Below are 22,568 nucleotides of genomic sequence, written 5' to 3'. Positions count from 1 at the left end.
TCTTAATCCCCAACTTATAAATACTGCTTGTGTGGTGTAGAAGTGATACAGTGCACATGCTGAAAGCTACTCTCCCCGATCTCCTATTTCACAGGACTAAGTCTTGGCACTGAAAAAAGGATCTGGAGCTAACTGTTGAGAGTCTTGTCCCAATTTAAGTATTTCTGAAGCCTGCATTAAAATGCAGATAGGGTCAGCTAGAAAGCAAGAGCTCTAATCTTGAATTCAACACAGACGGATTTCGGTATTATGCCACAAACAGTAAAGACAAACTTTGGATCTGGCTAGAAGTTATAAAAGGAAGCAAGCAGAGATCACCATCCAGAGCGTTAGAAAGACACATGTCGAACCAGCACAAAAGTAAGAGATGCAAAATAGTTGGTGAACACATCTGTGGAATGTAACACAGAACTGTGTGAATGGGACTTACCGGTACCAGTACATACAACCCTTACTTAAAGTGACAATGCACGACACCCCTGCAACTTCCCTAACTTTTAGTTTTTAGAAAAGCGACCGCCGATGTTATACTTCAGTGGTGCTGCTTTAATTTTAGCCAGATGAGACTTGTGGTCCAGAAAGTCTACTGAACTAAAAATTATCTGAAGCACAGCTTGAATAAAATGCCACAGTGCAGTTGCTAACATGTGGAAGTCATTATTTCCATCTTCAAGCAGATGCTTATGCTGGGCAGTTCATTAGTGGAATATGACCCACTTTGTTATGGGGAAATTACAGAGTATTCCAGCGGTATGATGCAATTGGAAGGCAACTTGAATAAATACAGAGTTGTAAGAAGTAAAAGTACAGATTACGTTATTGGTTTTGAAGCGAAAAGATAACACGTGTCATGTGCAGAGGTAATTTTGGCTACAAGAGTTTCAGGAGGATCTGTAAAAAGACAGTAGCAGAGACAGCCAGACAGAGTATAATCTATATTGTTTAGTACGTTTATAAATAAGCATAACAAAATTTGGCAGTACACGATGCAGCGTCTTTGCTTTATTCAGACTGCTTTAAACCTGTCACTGATCAAAGTAATTTGCAAGAAACACCCCTTCCAAATCTTTTTTCTTAAGGAAAAAAAAAGACCCAAATTCAAGGATCCAAAAACGCAAACGCAGAAACTGTTATAACAATGTCATATATTAACTTTGCTTTGTCTTTAAATTCATACTTATGTCTAAACCGCAACACAACAACCACATTGCACGAAGTTAACACACTGTGTTCAGTACACTGAAGTGCTGTTTAATCTTCCCGAAATCTAAGCATGAAATGAATTTGTAACAAAAAGCTGCAGCACAGGCTTATTTATGCTTTCTGGAAACTTGGAAATGGTGGCAGGGTTGAGGAATATTAGCTAGCTTGAATTGCTTAGTTGGTGTAAGACCAAGGTATTCACCCAAAGAGAGTATGCACCTGGTAAGTGGAATTTACAATCTGTCACAAATCCCCACCAACCTGTTCCAAGATACTAAAAAGACAAAAGCAAGCAGAAACTCATGCTGTATAACAGAACATCCCAAAAGAATATTCCATTTAAACTCCATGACATTTAATACGTACTTTGTGGGAAATACACTGCTGAAAGTTGAAGCTGGTACAATCCATTCCTTCGTTAAAGCAATATGGAAACAAACAGGCTAGAGTCCTACCCGATTCCCAAAATTCAGCAAGAATCACGCTAGGATGAGGGCGGCACTTTTTACAAGAGCTGTGTGTCAGCTGTGGTAGAAATGGAATATTCGCTTAAGTTAAAACACAGCTGAGAATGTGGCTTCTTGCACTATTTCAAGATGACACAGTAAGAAGCAGCGGATTGCAGCCTTCCACTTCTCTGTTTACACACCGCGAGTCCAAAAAGAGAAGTTAGAAAGAAAGGAGAAGCATGCAACTTGCCAGGAGGGTGACTGTTTGAACACTTAGTCCTCTGCAAAAAGAGCCAGAGACTAATTTCAGACATACCTCACCAGTTCTTAGACCCAGAACTTTCCTTAGTGCTGAAAGTGAGACCTCAAGCATTGCAAAACAGGAAAAAACGAGCATCACTGAACATGTACACAACACCTTCCTCTTATCACCCGAAAATCCTAACTAGCCTAAGACACCAAGGACTAAGGGACAGCACTTTCATATCAGAAAGCGGTATTTGGAAATTAAATACAGCAAACATCCAAGACGGTGCTTATTTAACATTCTTTGTATCCTGCCTTTCCTCATGGCATGCAAGGCAGTGCACATCGGGTTCCCAGGCAGCCTTCCATCGAGACACTGAATTGACCCAGACCTGCTTAGTTTCAGCTGATGCAGCTGCTTCAAATGCTTTTGGATCATGAGCGAGAGCAAATGGAAACAGAGCTGGATACCAAGTAAATTAGCCAATGGTTGTGATGATCACAGATAGGGTAAAGCTTGGCCCACATGTCACATTGAAACCATGGTTAGTGCACACTACTGATAAGCTCTCACTCTCCTCCACCGCTTCTGCCACGTGGCTGGGAAAGAAGTCAGAGCCCCAACCTTTACAGATAACCAGTTGCTTATGCTTATGAATGCATGTTGTCCGCAACATAGATGTGATGAAAGTGTCACCATTTGGATACTAACATTTTGACATCAACTTTGTTGGACTGGTCGTGTTGTGTGGATACCTGATTATCGTCTTCCAAAGCAACTACTCTATTCAGAAGTTAAAAATGGAAAGCGTAATGCTGGTGGTCAACAAATCCACGTGATCAACTCCTGCCTGGAAACCAATGTCCCCACTGTGGAAGGACGTGTGGATCCAGAAATCCCTTTCCGCCCCTTAGGAAGGAGGGGCGGTTGCAGTCATCACGAGCCCCACACGTGCGCAGGGGATGATTTCATCCCCTGCCACCATTGGCTGTGCCCTGGGCGCGGTGCCCGGCCAGCTGGCCAACTGGCACAGCTGTCGGGCATGGCTGGCTGCATTTAAGCCAGGATGCGGCCAGGGCTCAGCCTCTCGCTTCCTGCTTCCATCCAGCACGCTTTCCCACCCTCTCACCCTTTAGGCAGCGCCCCTTTAGCGCCCCTTTAGGCAGCGTTCTCTTTGACCTTGCTATGGACCTCGGTTGGTCGCCGTTAAGGGGCCTGGTAGGAATTTTCCCATTTGGCAAATTGGCTTCAGCCTGGTGGTTTTCGCCTACCTTGTAGCAACTCGTCACAACTTTAGTTTGGCGGTTAGGCATTGGATTATCTCAGTTAGGATGACGGGGGGGGGGAGGTTGGGCCATCACCTCCCCCAGGTTCTGAAGGGTACTTCAGTAAATGAGTCCGGGGGGCATGTCCCTGTCCGAAGCCACGGTGGGTGAGGGCCAAAGGCACACCCCAGACCGGTGATCACAGGGTGAGTCCCTAGCTGATGTGCAGCAGCAGGGCTCTCACCCATCGGTGGTTAACCCTTCTCAGACTGCCAGCACAAGGTGCTGGAGTCGGATATAGTCGGTTAGTTCCAATGCCTAAGCCAATACCGCTCATCATCCGTAACCAATAAAGTTGTGGCCTTTTTATGCCCATTTAACCTTATTCATTGTGTCCTGTGTCTTCTTTTCACCACGGGAGGGATTGGGTATTGACATGCAATTGGCCTCCACAGTCACTTGCGGACTCATTGTTAAAACCATGTTTATGGAAGACAATCTTACTAGACTATGAGTGATTGCCAAAGAAGAAGACAACTAACATTTCGAGGACTGCAGTTTGTGCCTTTTTTTTAGAGGACAACAGCCTGGATTCAAGAACGCTCACGGCAAATGTCACAATTAAACTAAACTTCAAAACCAACCTGATGTGCAATGAGAGTTGGCATGCTGAACCACAGTTTGTACTTGCAACACTGCACTCCTGGAAATACTTTGCCACTAGCATCTTTGATTCCATATAGCCAAGCCTGGAGACTATATATATACACACAGTATATATTTATAAACATATTGCTGGCAGTTGTATTTGATTATGTGAGTCAGTCCTAACTTGAAGAATATCCCAACTAAAACGCCTGTGGAGATCTACTGTTGCTGTACGGAAGAGAAACAGAAGATAAATTCTACCATGTATCAAATTGCATGTAGGAATAATGACACCTAACCTTTAGAGTGCTATACAAATATTCAAGCCGTCCCACCTACCTTATCTTGTAAGTTTTACATGCAAAGTACCATGCTGAGCGTGTCAGTATCGCTATCCTCATATTGCAGAGAGACCATGGCTTGCTTAGGGCTATCAAGCAACTTCAGGGCAGTGAAAGTAACATCCAATCTAGATACTTCATAAGAGAAGGTCATGGAGGGCTTATTCCTGGTTGTTGTTTTAATGCAACTCACCAATTTAAATTAAACATTTTCACTAGTGTGCTTTTATGGGATGCTTCACATGTTCCAGAAAAATGTATTTTTGAGGCAGGATTTTTTTTGCTCAACGTGGGGCTTGAACCCATGACCCTGAGATTAAAAGTCTCATGCTCTACTGACTGAGCTATCCTCTAATTTATGTGAATGCAGGCATACAGGAAACACATGCTTGGGGGCTTCAGCACAGGGGCCAGCTCCCAATGTTGGAGAAAAGCAACTTGGATCTCCTTGTGCCAGGATCCTAGAGTGTGATGTACTTCTAGAATCCCAAGATTATAGGCAGGCCTGGAGACTGCAAGGAACAAATCCTTCAGAGTTTGTTTTATGTATTAACAGTTGCTTTTGTTCTACTCAGCAAGTCACTTCAAGTTGCAAAGACTGACCCCTCTTTGTCTGCTGTTGTAGAAAGGTGAGATGAGCTGGGTCTACCATCCAACTGCTTCTGCAAGCAAATGGCTACATATAAGGAGACCTTCTGACACAGATGCTCAGTTAAAAATAAAGAATATCCATTAAAACTCTTAAAGCTTCCCAAATTCGATAAAATCACTCATTATTTAAACCTCAAACCAAACTGTGTGAAAACAGCTTCTAAGCCACCCATTTCATTGGGTTAACTTCTACAGCTATATAAAAAAGAACATCTAACCAGTTTAACAGGTTTTCAGCCACATCCAGCCCTCTTGTTGACTTTTCTTTGTCACACTAATGAAGAATAATACACACAATGGTATCAATTTACATGCCTACTGGTCACAGCGTTATATGCCTGAAATATAGAACACCACACACCAGTGGAGAAAGCAAAAGCAACTCATAAAAATTGATTTGTAAGGAGGCTGGAGACCTATCTAATTCCAGCCTATTTGTCTCGAGGGACTATAGAGCCAGATGTGTACATGGGAGTCTGCTTATTCACAAAAAGCTTCCTTACAAACCCCACACTCCTCCTACCTGTTGAAGCATCTCTTCGGTAGCATTAAGTTTCAGCTGGTGCCCCTCGAGGCAAACTTCTAGATCTCTGATCTTTTCTCCTTGGGCCTCCACCTGGTCTGTAAGGACGCTCACCTACAATTGAGGACAAAAAGGAAACAGTCATAAAAAGGAAATATTCCATACTTTCAGGGATAAAAGCCATTACTGTTAGTAACGAATCATAGCTATATGCACCCACCCACATGTGTTGGCCACTCTTCCTTATAGGGTGGTGGCATGGAATAATCTCTTCATGTTCTCTAACAGCCAGATAAAATAGATTTGGTTTAAAGGCAGCAACCAGCTGAACCAAGGTCATCTTGATAAGGTTCATCTCCAAATAGGGATTTGAACCCACACCTTCCCAGGCTTCAGGCTTCAGTCCAACATACACCTCACTACACAGGGTTTTTCTTCTTTTTAACCCCCCCCTCCAATAATTCAATTACTGTAGTTACTAAATGACTTTAAAATATCTTACTCTATTTTCAAAATGACAGTTTGCTACTTACCTTAAGAAGTCACTACATCACACTTTGGAGAAGAAGAAAAATACCAGCAATATTTTTTTAAAAAATAAAAAGAGGCATTTGGAAGGCTAGAAAAACAAACAAATGCTGATGTGAAAACAGAACACTGAAGATCATGTGCTAGCATTTACAGTAAATAATCCTTCAAAGGGAAAAAGCCCCTGAAGAATCCTGTTAATATTTTAAGTGGGCTTTGAGCACGCAAAACCCTTTCAGCTTCTGCCAACACTTCTCTCCTTAGAAAGGGGGAAATGTAAGGGAAAGAGTCCTGTAGGAAGCCAACCAATTACCTTTCTCCTTACGAGAGCACAAGAACAGCTTACCTATCAACAAAGCTTTCTGTGACTGTTTAAAAAACGTAATATGCAAAAGACATGTTTTAACACTGGCAGTACTCTGCTTTTCACAGGTTCAAAGTATTACAAGCTTAAACATGAATGCCAGAGTTTAGGCACTGAATTGTTGGGAACGAATTAGTAACAATTCTCAGGGAAATCCAAGAATGGTGTCACCCCACAGCTACAGAAAACAACATGAACGCTTCATTCTGCGCGAACCCAATGGTAGCTAATGTAATTGAAACAAACAAACAAGCAAGCAAGCAAGCAAACAGACTTTGTGTGCCTTCTGCAAATCTGGATTGTCAAAGGGTTCACTGGGCTTCCTACCTCTCAGAACCAACACCTCCAGATTTCTTTTAACCAATTAAACCTGAACGCTGGAATAATCTTGACTGAAGAGCTTCAAGGACTTGATATTCTTTTCTGCCTCCTTCTTTGTTTGAGAAGTTTGCTAACATAAAAACTGGGAAAGAAATATTGCAGTGGTATGCGTCAGAGACACACCTTTTGTACTTCAGTAAAAGTACATAATTGTAGGCTTTTCCAATTAATCCAGATTTAGGAAGAAAGCAGTTGGCTGTGTAGCAAAGCAAGCCCAGTCATATCTAAAACCAGCCGCCTTTGTTAAAAAATAAAATAAAAAATGCTCACCTAGTTCTACTTTGCAAAGGAAGAATCACCTCTAGTGATTTATAAAGATTTTGCAAGCTGAAATAGAGACACCTCCACATTTTGAGGTCATCCACATGCCAAGAGCCAGGATTTGTAGGCAGACAGGCTACAAGTTTTTTTTTTTTAGAAAAAAACTTATTGTTTTCACAACAGCATAAATAATTATAGCACAACACAACATAACATAAGTGAGCAAAACCATAATCACTTAACAATAATGTTACTAACCAAAAGCTTATTCAGAAGATTAATCTTCCTACCTGCTATAATCCCATGTTAAAACATAAAGCACCATTTCCATAAATTCCTTAATCTATCCCATAATAAATAAAACATATCTATTTTCCAAAATAGTGATTCACAAATACTACTCCATTTTAAATACATAATGCTTGTTTGGTTTGAAATCCCTTACTATAGCCTAATCCATAGATTTCCTCCATTTTCCCAGTCTTGTCTCTTCTTTCTCAACCTCTTAGAAAATATGTTAAACTGGCACCCCAGGTTTCCCACAACCCATTCTTTATCTTTGGTATGGTTTGTAATCTCCAGCATTTAGCATAAAGAGTTCCAGCTATATTGACCATATACCGGTAAGAAACCAACTGTCATTTGACAGGCTACTAATTCTTTCATAGATCTGCCGAATTGGGGTGGCCAACATTAAGGCAGAGATGCCTGTGCCCAGCTACATTACATCTAATGAATTGCATCTCTGCCAACTGAATGTTTTCCTGCTTTGTGTTGTATGGAATAGGGTAATAACCAACAATGGAAGCCTGTAGGTCAAAACCTCATAGATAGTTAATACTTCTCAGAATTGAAATCTCCTTTGTCCATGAAGAGCAGACAATGTCAGGATTAGCTCTTCTGGATAGAATCCAGAAGGGATTTGCATTTAATTAGGAATTCTAGATTCTTGCCATAGTTCCCATTTCTGAACCCCAAAATGATGCCTTCTGCATTAAGAAATCATTTCATGGAGCTCAAGTGATGCCCACAGCAGTTTTGGTTGGCCACTACAATAGGGGAATGTTGAAGAGAGAGACACCTGATTTTGCAGAGTAGCCATTCTTTCTGGGGCTATTTCAAAAGGTGTCCCACCAATCGGTCTTCTAGGCGGATGTGAAAGATTCTCTCCCCCGTACTTTGCAAACATCTATATGCACACAATGTTCACCTGCAATGTGTAGCTGACTAGCCAGAAATATGGTGCAAACATGGAGCAAAGCTCTTGCACTAGAGTGAGCTTCCCAAGGCAGACTCTGAGATTTTCAAGGCTGAGCGGAGATTTAAACCCAAATCTCCTGCGTCCATTAGAAACAATGCCAACTAAATCACAATGGCATTACTTATTTAGGAAGCCAATTATCCAAAGTTAAGAGTAATTATATATAAGCAGCTTTAGTCTGGGAAAAGCAGCCAAGGGCAGTTTTGTCTCTTGGTAAGTAGGAATATATTTGGGGGGTGATCCTGTGCTTGGGACAGCATAAAACCCTCTCTCCCACCTTCAGCAGAACTTTGAATAGAAACGAGGGGAGACATTTTGTGGTATCCAGGGGAAGGGCCCCAAGTTCTCTGAAATGTGAGGGTGGTGGTGAATGTATTCTTTACTAACTTAGATACAGATTGGGCCGATTCCCTTATTCTTTTTTTAGTGTGTGTTGTTGAGCTGCCCCTTCATTTTAAAACAGGAGACAGAAAATAAAACACTAGTCCCTGGACCACCTCCTTAACCAGTTACAAATCCTCCCCCCCAAATAAATCTACTAACAATGATCATCTGCCTCCTCGTAATCTTTGGGTAGCATTTCAGCTCCGCGAACGGCTGTAAAAATGTTCGTATATTAACATTTTGCACAGCCCTACTTGTGCAACCTGAAAAGGGACATCATATTCTAGTTAGGAATCTATTTTACTGGTGGGCCAATTTCAGTCTTGCATGGTCTGTCTACTATTTTAATACATTGGGAATTCCCTGGGTCTACTGTTATATTGTTTATTTTTTTCTTTAAAAAAATGATCCCTTAGCTCAATATCGCTTAACAGATATAATTAAGGCATAATCTATATTAAGTGATCCGAGTATGTATTCTTGCTTCAAATATTTCTATTCCCTTCATGCCTCTTGAGCAGTAAGTATAAACAGACAAAAGCTGGTCAGAATGTCTGTGCCCTAGTAGTAGTCATTACATCTTATACTAAAGGAACGACAGCAATTAAACAAGCTATAAATATTACTGCAATAGTTTCTTAATGAACCATTTGCAATACTTGAATCACACAGGGATGCTGCAAGCACTGTAATGTTTCTCTTGTAAAATACCCCTCATTTCATGGCCGTGGACAATGGCCCTAACTGGCGGCATGTATTATAACCAAATTCTTGAGAAAACCTGATGCATCAGCTTAACCATGAAAGTTGCTTTGCAGCAATTAAGCAAATTATCCAAGCAATGCACATCAATTACCCACTAATTTCTGTATGTTTGATTAATGAACAAAATGCACAATTAAGCCAATTGCTCGTAACATGAACATCAAGGACACACACACATTGTTTTCTGTACTTTTGAATGGGTAAACACATGCATAGGAACTGATAATACTCATGGAACTCACAACTATGATCAGATCAGATCATCTCTTCAGCTAATTGCCCTGAATATGCAATGCCAGAACATAGGAAGGTGGAAATATTCATGAAAATAAGATACCTTATCTTACTGGGTTTATTTGGATTAAAACAGATGAACACTTCAAGACTGCACACCACACGTACATTTTATGTTCTTCTTGATCCTGAAGCTATGTGCATCTGTGTGATATTATTTTGCCATGTCCTGCTTTCCTTGCCCATTTATTCATAACTTAGCTATGAGCCATTGCTTTCTGAGCAATGATGATGTTTCTGGGACTGCCCCATACTTCTCAGTCACAGTGCAGACTGCATGAGAGTATCCTGGTGAATTCTTTCACTCTCCTTCACTGCTTATTTTTGGGTGTTGGGGAGGGCGAAAATAATTTCTGCATAACAATACAAAGAACACCCAACATGGTGACTTAATTTCAACACACATTTCAGCCCATCTTGTAGAACACCAGTGCATCACAGTACACAGCTTGTGAGTTACATTCCTATAATGTAATTTTCATGTTGGAAGGTAAGAGTGTAGACTGGACATTGTAACCAGCATAAAATGCTGTTCTATTTTTCTAGAAAGAGAGGTGCTGAGCACCTCCCTTTTTCTCTTAGAATGGCAATGGTGCCCACTGAGAAGGGCCAGAGCTGAGCTCCAGCTGAAAAAGCCCTGATAAAAAGTGTTGCCTGTATACAATACAGTACAGTGGTACCTAGGTTCTCGAACGGAATCCTTTCCGGAAATCCGGTTGACTTCCGAAAACGTTCGAAAACCAAGGCATGGCTTCCGATTGGCTGCAGTAGCTTCCTGCACTCAATCGACAGCCGCGGAAGCCGGGTCGGACGTTCGGGTTCCAAAGAACGTTCGCAAACCGGAACAATCACTTCCGTGTTTGCGGCGTTCAGGAGCCAAAACATTCGAGTCACAAGGCGTTCGAGAACCAAGGTACGACTGTACTCAAAAAGCCCATCACACAAATCTTTCCTTTCCTTCTCCTCTCTGACTTTGGACCGAGAAGCTTGCTCTTCTTGGATAAAATGACCACTACCAACCAAAACTGAACTCCCAAATTTGAGAACAATTGTACAGTTCACTTCAGTCAAAAGTAAATGGGGGGAACAAGAGGTAATACCACCAAACTTTACAGCCTTGAGTTTCTCACTCAAATTTCAGGTGTTTTTTTTTAGGCTACACAAAATGGACTGATACTATTTCCCTACTGCTAAGCACTGAAGTGAGCTTTGTCCCAGCTTTGAACACATGTTTCTGGCAGAGATAGACAAAGAGGGAGGCAGCAGCCAAGCAGTTTCAAGACACCATTCAAGGCTATGGGGTCACACCAGGTCCCCCTTAAAAGTCAATAGCCCACTATGGATTTGCTTTTTTGTTACTGTTGCTGGTGTCTAGCTGAATCCACAGTCTATTTGACCCAGAAATTTAGAGTAACCTAAGGTTTTCTGCTCTCTCAGTACTTAAATATTTTAATATATATGTATATTTAAAATACGTAGAATTTTCAGACAGGAAATTGAATTTAATAGTTGACACCAACAACTACAATAACTAACAGTTGCTGCAATTAACCCCCAAGAAACATAGCATAAGACTTTTATTATACTTCAAACAACAGTGTTAAAAGAATAAAATGAATTCATCAACACACAGGCCAAGACCAAAATTCCTTCATATGAAGTAGGTACAGGGATTTTTTTAAAATAGTCCTTGTCCTGAAAAGCAGAATATAAAATACATGATATAATGATATTCTATTCTCCTGCTTTTCACAATGAGCAACAAACACACCAATAAATTCCAAATGCAAATGGTGATGCTATAAATTGCATACCTGCAGTATGAGAGACTCTTTGTCACCCTCTAGTCTTGTCAGGCGTTCTTGATAGGTTTCATTACTTGCAGAAGTATGGTGATTCACCTGGGACTAAAGAGAACAACAGGTTAAGATTACAAGTAATTGAAATGTGATTGTATTATTAGATCTTGCCTAGAACTTTAAAGCACTGTATAATCATAGCTATAAGAACATGCCACAAATGTATCACATAGCTTACAATTTTCTCAGCTGACAGTGCAGTCCTAACCATGTCTACTCCCAGGTAAATGGGGTTAGGACTGCAGACAAAGTTTGCTAAGCCACAAACATTTTACAGGATTTTAAAATGAAATGTAAGTTGGAAATCCTTCAATTTTCTAGGATATACCGGTAATCGTGGCAAAAGGGAAAACATCTTCCCAGTCCCCCTCTCTACACCCATATATGAGAGAGAGAGAGAGAGAGAGAGAGAGAGAGAGAGAGAGAGAGAGAAGGGGGTGGGGAAGAAAGGAATTATCCAGGACAGATAATTGATCCCAGCTGTAAGGTCAGTCCACTGCCACCCATCCAACTCCAGCATATTTCTGGAATTCCACAAAAGACAAATCAGATCCAAAACTCAGTGAGCTGTCTGCTAGTTATTACTCCGCTGCCTTCAAAACAGGAAATGCACATTTTAAAAATACGTAAAACAGGCATATTTTCTAGTTCAGGGCTGCAACACAGTTCCCTTTAAACCCCTGCATGTCCCACCTATTCTTATCCTGGTCCTGCCATTGGCTGCTGTGTTGGGTGAGATACCAGGGCACAACAGGTAGAGACATCAGTGACAGAATCAGGGAAGGGTACAAAAGAGGGAAGGCACAGCTACATTCTCTCATTGTACTGGTGATTTTTTTTTAAAAGGTATGCATCCAGGCCTGCAAGGTGGCAATCCTACTGTGTTCTCCAGATTCACTGTTGACAAACAGTTAATACACCCATTACTTCTTCCCATGCATTGGAAAAAGTATTGTACAGCATATGAAAAGTCAACAGTTCACCTTTATCACAACAAATGAAAATCAAGCAATAAGAGCAACACAGTTCCATGCAATTGCTGAATTCTTTATAAAGAACACTCCTTGCATTGCATATGTAGCAAAAAACAAACTCCCAGCACAGCTGAAGATGCCACAGCCAGGATTTGAAAGGTAAAATGAGTTAACCCACCTCTATTCAGATACTTAGAGTATGTCAATGTAGATGCCACCATACTCCAAAGAACTCAAGATGGCATACATGGTTCTCCTCCCTGCTCCATTTTATCCTCACAACCACCCTGCAGAGGAGGTTAAGCTGAGACACAGGCCACCCAGCAAGTTTCATGGCTACTCATTTGAGGCTGTCCTCAAGTCAGTTTTGCGCAGGATCGAAAGGAAGCAACAGGCAGTGACAAGAAGGCAGAATCTACATACTCTTACCTGGAAATATAGTGTCTTATTTCCTTTCACAACATTATGCATGATCGGGATATAACTTTGCTCAGCACATTCCTCACCTCCATTCATTAGGTAAAGGTACCCCTGAGCGTTAGGTCCAGTTGCGGATGACTCTGGGGTTGCGGTGCTCATCTCGTTCTATAGGCCAAGGGAGCCGGCGTTTGTCCGCAGACAGCCTCCGGGTAACGTGGCCAGCATGACTAAGCCACTTCTGGTGAACCAGAGCAGCGCACAGAAACACCGTCTACCTTCCCACCGGAGTGGTACCTATTTATCTACTTGCACTTTGACGTGCTTTCGAACTGCTAGGTGGGCAGGAGCTGGGACCAAACAATGGGAGCTCATCCCATCGCGGGGATTCAAACTGCCAACCTTCTGATCAGCAAGCCCTAGGTAGCCAGACCTAATATTGGACTGACACATTTGACCCAGAAAGTCCATAATAGGATGAACCTATAGGATAAAAGCCCCTTGGCGCAACAAAAAGGTATCTTAAGCAACTAGAAGAGCAGGCGTATTTTGTACGTTGAAATAGGTTTTGCCTCTCTCAGGACAATTCATTAAATTCTGGATAAAGATTCATCCTGCATTAAGCCATAAATAGATAATGTATTACAATGCTGCCTGCTCTGATTAACGCTTCCAAAATATCTTGGGATGGAACTACATTAGCCAACATCCACATAAGACAGAGTACTGTAATCCAAGGAGAAAATATCAGCTCTGCCAAAACATCAGCTGCTTCGAGGTTTAATAAGAACAGACAAATGCAGTCCAGACAGGCTCACCTACTAAGCAAACAGCTGCTCTGTCTCAGACGGCATCTCTTAAGATACTGGCTCTCTTTATGGCAAACATATTGAGAAGATAAAAACATAGCAATATGGCCCAAGGGCACAGGCTTGTAGATTATGATGGAAGCAAGTGCTGTCATGGCTCCCCAAGAAGAACCTCCTGTGGTCATTCACCTGGTAAAGGATCACAAACCCCAGAAACATCTGGTTTTTGAACTTTTTAAAGTTTTGGCAGCCGTAAACTGGCTGTGTTTAAAGAATGTCATATTTGAAGTGTAGACATTTTCCTTGAGCAGTATGAGCTACACAGTTATCAACACTTTCCCAAATTAACGTGAAAGCTTTCACATATGGCTTCGGAATTGCGAAGATTGCGGGAGGGGGTGGGGGAGCACTGGAAAACTGGAACAACCATCCCAGGACCCAGAGCTCAGAATTGGAACAAGGGGAAACTGTTACCAAGAGGCTCCAGAGACAATCTGGAGTGGGACAGATTGCATAAAGTCAAGACATGCCCTGGAGGACTCCAAGGTTATTCAGAAGAGTGCTTACATATGCAGGTGAGAGAGACATCACTCTCTAAGCACAGGGAGTACTGGGCATCTGCAGGACTGGCCAAAGACATTTTGCTGCCTGAAGGCTGAACAAAGCACCCAAGATGCATAGTGCCCAATGCTTGCCGTGTTATTTTGGCAGCACAAACGTGACTCACGTGAGTGGAAATATAACAACAATATATTAAATACCTACAATCCACTGCGTTTTCAATACATCCAAAATTAGCTACTCTGCGCCTAAAAGTAGGACCTGAGTACCTAACACAAAAAACCAATAAATTATGTGACCCTGGTAGAAGCCCTTTCATCTCTAACTTAATGCACAAGAAATTCTTTCCAAAAGCCTCTCAAACAATTCAAAGGGAAAACATAACTTAAGAGGGCCGAAGTAGAGTTTTGTGGGGCATACTGAAATTTGTGTGAGGGAGAAAGGTATATAAGGTTTCTGCACTGTTCAGTGTTGTTGTTTTAAAAAGAAAATATATTTTTCTACTTCATTTATCTCCCACCTTTCCTCCAACAAGGGGCTCAAAGGGACATACTCCCATTTTATATTTACAAATGACCATGTGAGGTAATTAGGAAGAACATACAAAGCCTGTGCTTTAATTTTGGAAGAAATGTCTAAATGTAAAAAGCATGTAAAAAGTAGGAGTCCAGAGAGAAGAAAGGTGCCCCAAAGTCTGCAGATGGAGGAGGGGACAAATTTTTACAACATTTAATGGGAACACGACATGGTATAACAGGCTAAATGTGGAAGGAAGCAGGTAGGAGACATGCCAAGTTTCAACAACACTACTGGTAGCCTTGCATAGCCTTGTATGAACAACTGTCATGAACAGGGGCGTCGTAGGGGAGGGGCGGGAGGGGCGGTACGCCCCCAGTGACAGGGTGATAAGCGGTGCGTGGGGGTGACAAGCGGCGGCCCCTCCCGCCACTCCCACGCGTCGCCGCTCCCTCCGTCACCCCAGGAGCAGCAGCGCTGCATGGACGGGGTGCTCGCTCGGCTGAGCGAGCACCCCGTCTGTGCAGCGCTGCTGCTTCCGGGGTGACCGGTGGTGCGTGGGGAGTGGCAGGAGGGGCCGCCGCTTGTCACCCCCACGCACCGCCGCTTGCTCCGTCGCCGTGGGAGCAGCAGCGCACAGTGTGTGCGGTGCTGCTGCTCCTGGGGCGACGGAATGAACGGCGGCCGAAAGAGAAGGGGGGGAGCAAAGCCGGCGCTTAAACGCGCCGCTTTGCTTCCTTTTTTCCTTCCCCTTTCGGTGCTGGCTAGGCTGTGACTCTGCAGCCCAGCCAGTGCCGAAAGAGGCGAAAAAAAGGAAGCAAAGCGGCGCGTTTAAGCGCCCGCTTTGCTCCCCCCCTTCCCCGCCGAAAGAGAAAGCGGGCAGGGTCCAGGGAAGCAAAGCCGGCGCTTAAACGCGCCGCTTCGCTTCCTTTTTTTCTCCCCTTTCGGCGCTGAAAGAAGCCGAAAGGGAAGGGGGGGAGCAAAGCGGCCGCTCTCAAGCGCCTGCTACGTTCCTTCCTTTTTTCCTGTGGGCGTGGCGTCGCGCTGTGAACGTGCGTCATGACGCACGCACACGTCACGATGCCCCGCCCCCAGGGGTGCCTCTTGGCTTCCCTCCCCGGGCAGCCAAGGGGCTAGGAACGCCCCTGGTCATGAAGAAGAACTCAAAAAACATTATTTCCTTAATTCATCTAAGCACAAACAAGGTTGGTCTTCCACACAGCACACATGCAGGAGTTATTTGGTGAATTTACTCAGATTAGTTGCCTTTTTCTCCCAGGCTATTCACTGCAGCTATATTGCAAGCTATATTGTGAAGACATTATATTCCATTTGGAATACTGAATAATACCCATGTGATGATAAAAGCAACTGCTTGTGCAGAAAAGTGTAGCTGTTGAGACATGTTCAATGTATTCTGACTTTCTTTTAAATGCAAACTGGCAGATGGAAACAGAGCAGAGCCAACAAAATGTAGTCATCCAACTATTTGTTCAGTAGCTCAGCCCTACAGACCATTTTGAAGACTTTGGATTTAGTTAATCTGCACTCATGTCTGGAAAAATATCAAGAAGAGAAAAACTAATGTCCATTGTTGCGGATCACTCATTTGAATGTGCCTGCTACATCACCAGTTTCTTCATGTTACTTACACAAAGTGAATGGAGCAGCACTCTGACGTATCACAGGCCAGGTTTCCAGACGTGTCACAGGCCAACCATTGTTTAGAGCTCATCTACCCTTGTCTATCATCAGCTCAGAACTCAGCTTCATTAGTTTACTTCTTTCTCCAAAGGTGTGAGACACTCTTCAAGGGGAATCAGAATCCAAACCATGACTTGCCAATGGTCTATCAATTCAGAGAGAACAGCAAATCTGAGAGTTTGAAAATCAGCTTTAAACTATGCTGGTTCAAAGGATTCTGGTTTATTCTTCCTTCTTTTTCTGGTTCAGATATTAAAACAAACTGTAACTTAGCTGAACAAACCATGGCTTTACATTAATAGTCAAAGTATTAGTATTATTCAAATCTGCGGTCTTATCCTGCTTACTAGAAGCCACAATTTCTTTATCTAATGGAAAGGAGATCCATGGAAATGGACAAATGCATATATACCGGTAATTTATAACAAAGTAATGAAGTGCCTTTTGTGGCCAATTTACACCACCCCCTTAAATGAGAGTACACGTATAACCAATCCCTCATCTACTTTGATAAGAAAAAAAGAATCAACTGTGCTTGCTTTAGGATCAAAGAAGAGAGGGTGCTGTTTGTTTTGGCTCCAGTTACTTGTCCCTTTCACATGCTGCCACATGACCAGTGCACAAGATCTCTTTTGACACTGGCCTTTGAACTAGCCTCTTTTTGGCTGGAATGGCTTGCAAGGAAGGGGTGTTTTGCCATGGACATTTGATAGGAGTGCTACAGAAACCATGAATGGCACTTTCAAGCAAGTTCAAGTACAGCAACCATAAGCCCTTAGATTCTATGGCTTATAAAATGCAAATGGGTTCAAAGGTTTGGGCAGCTGAATCATTTGATCAACTGAGTATTTTAGCCACTTCATAGGATACTTTTACTCCTGCCTTACAACTCACCACTAAATCATTCAGCAAACCTGGCTCTGCACTCTTGCAATAACAAAACTGATGTTGTGCCCGTTTCATTCCCCCCATCCCGTGAAACTAGAGCCAGGTTTGGCACATGCAACTGAGAACTGACGGGAGCCCAGTTCAGTTCCTCACCCTTGTTCCCCCCTCCCCCCACAGCATCTATTGGAGGAAGCAGTGCTTTTATTACCAGCCAAAAGAGCATCAGGTTACCACCGCAGTTGGTGCCCAAGCATGCAACAGCAATGGGATCATGTGGCATCAGAATGAATTCACTGCACAGCTTTCTGCAAATGTTTTAATTACTTATCAAAGGAGCTTATGTGAGCACAATGGTAATCAAGTTTTTCCTGGGAGAAATGCAGAAGTGCCTGGAGCCCCTTTTACTGTACTTCCTCACTTTATCCCTCACTGGGCCACGACTAAGTTCAGTCTTTACTGCATCCTTCCACTGTCCTGACAACCATTCTTTAAGAATCACTATTCACAGGCATGTTGCAATCAGTGTACCGCACTTTTAAAACCCTCTACATATAAAGAAACAACTCACAGCTACTGAAATTCCATCACACTTCCATTTCCTCAGAATAAGAGCAGAGACTCCACAGGCTGTTTTAACAGAGTACCGTGCACATAGTTAGCAAACTGTGTTTGGATATAATCCCAATTACGCCCACAATCTTGAGAATGAGTTCTCCCACAAGAATGTTACACAGTGTCAATGTCCTTTCTGCCACCGGAAACCAAAGCTTAGTTTGCAACCATAGTCCGGCTTTCTGAAAATTGCTTCTGGAGCACATTTGTTCAGCTGAAGAGAACCAATATTAAGATCAATTTAGTGCAAATGCTGTATGTCCTACTTACTATGGACCTTCACCATTTAGCTTTGAAAATATATGATGCCTAAATACATAATCTGACCATTTACTTTGGAAGCTAAAATCAGACTTCCTACACAAATAATAAAATTTGCATTATTTTATCACTCAGATGCATATCCTTTAAAATATCAGCTGCCATTTCTTGTCCTTTTGAGACTCCAGAATGGCAGACCTGAGGCTGCTATCCTATATCCACTTAGCTGGGAGTAAGAACCATTAAGCTCAATGAGCTTTGCTTATAAGTAGACATTCATAATATTGCATAGTGAAACAAACTTCCTCAATGCAAAAACACAACTATGTAACCCCAGTTCATTTAAACTTCACTTTAGTCATTAATAGAGCCAATGATAAATACTGCACTCTGCCAAGGCTGAATGTTATTTTCCTTAGTGCACAAAGGCACTTGGAAGAGTAATGTTGCAGTATTACTTAGCATTATTCCAACTGAGTAGTGATAGGAATACTCCTTGTGAAGTGTATTTCACTGCAACCTTAAGTACATTTATGTAGAGAGACAAACAAAAATTCTTCAAGAAGATGAAGAAATTCTGCCTTATGCTTTCCTTGCCACCCCACATCCCCTATAGATAAAATATAGAGAAGATGCTTCTCAATACTGGATTTAAATTAGTCACTACAAAATTAAGATGATCATTGTGATCTAAATGCAAGACAAATTGGGAGAAACTGATTTCAAACCTGTTGCGGACAATGGGATTGAATTATTTAAAACCCACAGGTTAGCTTGCATGTTTAAAAGCACGCAACTATAGTATATGTGCAAACGTTAGACAAAGAAAGAAAGGGTTACCTGAAAAGTTGGTAACATGAAATGCACACAGGCATTTTTACCATTAGCTGTGAACTAGGATCAGATCTGAAACCCTATTTGGACAGTTCTCATTTAATACCACATTAAAACAGTACTCAGAAGACTCCCACTGTTCTTTGTAAAGACAAAAGAATACTGGTTCTCTCCTCAACCCCTGCCCCATTTTCAGACTGTGGGACAAGCCATAATTTCCCACAGAGGTGGAAAAAGTTAATGTATTCCATTTTCTCTACCCACAAAGCTGTTAAGTAACAAAACTGCAGAAGAGTCACTTACCCTCTTTAGCCACGTGAAGTGTTTGTAAATATCAATCTCACTCTCCATGTTTCGGGCCCATCTCAGCAATTATATTCCCTGGGTTCAGAGCTTTGTTCTGGAGAAAGACCACGATCTTTCTATCTAGCGCTCTCCCCAACTCACACTGAGTTTCTCTACCTCTAGCAAGCTGGGTGTCTCTACATATTTGATTGAAAATTGTCCCACGGGCTCCTTCTAAACTCTTCTGCTGAATGTACACACGCAACTGTACAAACTTCAGGCAGCGTCTCCCCACCTCCCCAACCCAGAGAGCATCTGGTTTTTTTTAAAGCAGAGATCAGTCATCAACAGGCAGTAATATCATTCTAAAGGCTTCAAAAGATGCATAATGCCAGATGGTCTGAGGGGGGGGGAGAGAGAGAGAGGGAGGGGGAAAGGGAAGCTTCTGTAGTGCAGTTGAAAACTGCAGTGAGAGTGTTCCCTTTTAATAGTAAAATAACAAGCTAAAAATTGCTAGGCTGTCATAGAGAAACTATTTTCAAGTAATGCCTTCACTAGCTTTCTGTTTCAAGAGTGGCTGGAACTCATTACCCAAAGACCCTCTATTTCCTGTCTCTGTTTTACTCGTGTTTATCAGAACGCTCCTCAGCTTCCCAATTTATTTCAGGCTGAGACTTAGCTAAAAATAAGTCCTGCCGTTTGAGAATTGCTGGTTACTCCATTCTCACAGAGGCACAAATATTTTAGGACAGCCCCCTTCTGCACAAAGCCAAGCGTTCCTTGTACAGATTTCCAAGAGGGGGCAATGCATCAACAGATGGCAAAAATACTTTCAACATGTTTACATTCCGTGGCTGAAGGTGGAAGCATTCAGGAATTGTTGTAGTCACATGAGGGTACATATCAAAGCAATGCTTAAGGTGTGTTGGTTGCATTTACATCCCGCCTTTTTCTCCAAGGAGCTCACATGGTTCAGCCCTCCTCATTGAATCCCCATAACAAGGTGGGTTTCCATTTGTCATTTTGGTTGTGCTCCTTTCTTCTTCTCTGCAACAGCATTAGCTTTGGCTCTTGACTCGTTCAGATACATTACATGTAATACTTGAGAGGGGGGAAATGGCAAGTGAACAAACTGCACGCCTAACAAGCGCTTAGCTGCACCCCCCACCCCCCAAAATGTGTGCCCATTGTGCTATTTTCCAATAAAGCTCAAGAACCTACCCAAGTATCTTTAAGGCAGGCAGACTGTGTTTATTCTTTTGGAAAATATATCATGCCATGTCAGACTACTGGTCCATCCAGCTCAGTACTGCCCCACACTGACTGGTAGCACCTCTCCACGGCTTCAGAGAGGAATCTTTTCCAGTCATACCTGGAGATGGTGGTGATTTATCACTTGTAGCACCCAAAGCGTGAGCTGTCCACTGGGCTATCGGCCTTTCTTAAAAGAATGCCCCAAAGAAACGTCTACATGCAGTAACTCACCTAGACTAGACATGCTTACTATGGGTAACTGTTGATCATGGAAAGAAACTGCCATCTGCCACAGCAAAAAGTGCCATCTGCTAAGCCCTCTTTTTCTTAGGCAGATGTCTAGGGGTGCTTCAAGACAGGAAGTCACAAAGATCGGGGGGGGGGGGGGGTTGGAGGGAGGGGCAAATCAGGTCCCACACATTCCTGTTTTCAGCCATGGATATTCAGAGCACACCAGTGGGCGGGGGTTGACAGAAAGTACATCTGTGGTGATTTTCTGCCTCTATCCTCAGTCACTCTTCTCCCACCCTCCACTCCTCCCCTTTTTTCTGTTCTGGGCATGTGCACAATTTATATACCTGTGCACACATGCCTTTTCTTAAGCAAACAACGAAATTTCCAAGAGCCACTGTTACCAGTTCGTGTTATCGTCATTGACAATGGCCAAACGCCACTTGACAAAATGGGGTGGGAGCTAGAAGCAATCTCCATCTCCGTGTCTTGCTCTGTGCAGCATCCATGAATCGGGAAAATGCACACCTTGAAACAGAAGTACCCAAACAGGAAGCAAACCCCAGAAGGGATGCAATAGCAACAGAATGGCATGAGCTTTTCCGTCTGATCACTTAACCATGACAAGAAGGTGCTCTTGGAATTACAGCAATGCTAGGCACTGGGAACAGTCAAGCATCTTCACAACAATATCAGGATTGTACTACTCAAGTTATTAAGAATGGCTCAAAAATAGCTACCCCAAAATAGTACCCCACAGGAAGTACAAGATGTGAAGGACAGCTTCCAGTTTGCCCAAGCCGTGGGTTACTTGATCTGGCATGGAATTCTATCTCCCCAAGCAGTTTCCAACTACTGTAGCTTCCTCATCCAAATCTTGCTATGGCCCAAACCAAGTGTTATGTTCAATACGTAGTTTAATGCAGGGTCATTTTTTCTACTTTGCATAATAGAAGCAGCAACAGTTACAGGTGGGTAGCCGTGTTGGTCTGCCATAGTCAAAACAAAATAAAAAAAATTCTTTCCAGTAGCACCTTAGAGACCAACTAAGTTTGTTTTTGGTATGAGCTTTCGTGTGCATGCACACTTCTTCAGATAGAAGCAGCAACAGCGAGGCCTAATCAGAATCATGGCTGGGGGCATTTTTAAAACCTCTGACACAGAAAGACAGAACTGCTGCCTTAGCTACTTCTAAATCTATATAATATATCAAAAGATGGGGGTGAAAAACCTAAGTCTGGGTATATTTCAGGCATGCTGGTATGCAGTAACGTACTATGACAGCATATACAAACATACGCCCCAATGAAAACCTACGTAGGTCACTTAAAACGATCTCCCCAAGACCACCCATACTGGTTTCTATTTCAATAAATTAGTCATCCCACAGACATTTCAATAAGTTTCAAGCCTTGAGGACAGCAAGTTCTGGCAGATTGCCAAGACAGAGTTCTCTTACCACCCACACACCATACCACCATTTATGGTGAGAGGAATGCCTACTGTAGAGACACCTGAGTACCTAGTCAGCATGCATCTCAACTTAAAAACTAGGGCTCTCCATAGGCAATATACCCACCACCACCACCACCATCAATGGGCAAACTGAGAACAGGCTTCAGTTCTACAAAAACTTCTATACCACTTCTTCACTTGTGGGTTATATACCTGTGAGAGCCAAGGAGATCCCATGATCTAATAAACACAGGAAAATAGTAATGTTTGTTTCTCCCAGGGTGAGGAGCCTGGGGCACGGGCAGGGGCAGGGATTACGTAAGCCCAAAGCCAACTGCTACTC

At 42.6% G+C, this 22,568-nt stretch overlaps 1 protein-coding gene across 11 annotated transcripts in view; it reads right to left on the bottom strand.

Moving 5' to 3' along the window:
• Positions 1 to 22,568, bottom strand: part of PPFIBP2 (PPFIA binding protein 2) — a 109,977-nt gene that overhangs the window by 42,914 nt on the left and 44,495 nt on the right. For 6 of the 11 annotated variants that reach the window (XM_033151935.1, XM_033151945.1, XM_033151916.1 and 3 more), the window contains 2 exons: positions 11,380 to 11,472; positions 5,328 to 5,441 (listed from right to left, as the gene is read on the bottom strand). In XM_033151935.1, coding sequence (XP_033007826.1) covers positions 5,328 to 5,441; positions 11,380 to 11,472 — 207 coding nt within the window. Of the gene's footprint in view, positions 1 to 1,569; positions 1,890 to 5,327; positions 5,442 to 5,860; positions 5,910 to 11,379; positions 11,473 to 17,861; positions 17,934 to 19,303; positions 20,044 to 22,568 lie in introns of those variants that run through there. The other 5 variants (XM_033151957.1, XM_033151972.1, XM_033152010.1 and 2 more) reach the window with 5 other exon arrangements.

Source organism: Lacerta agilis, chromosome 1 (genome assembly GCF_009819535.1).
Source record: "Lacerta agilis isolate rLacAgi1 chromosome 1, rLacAgi1.pri, whole genome shotgun sequence".
Classification (NCBI taxonomy): Eukaryota; Metazoa; Chordata; class Lepidosauria; order Squamata; family Lacertidae; genus Lacerta; species Lacerta agilis.
The sequence above is the reverse complement of the archived record's forward strand: the minus strand, read 5'-3'. Positions and strand labels throughout refer to the sequence as shown.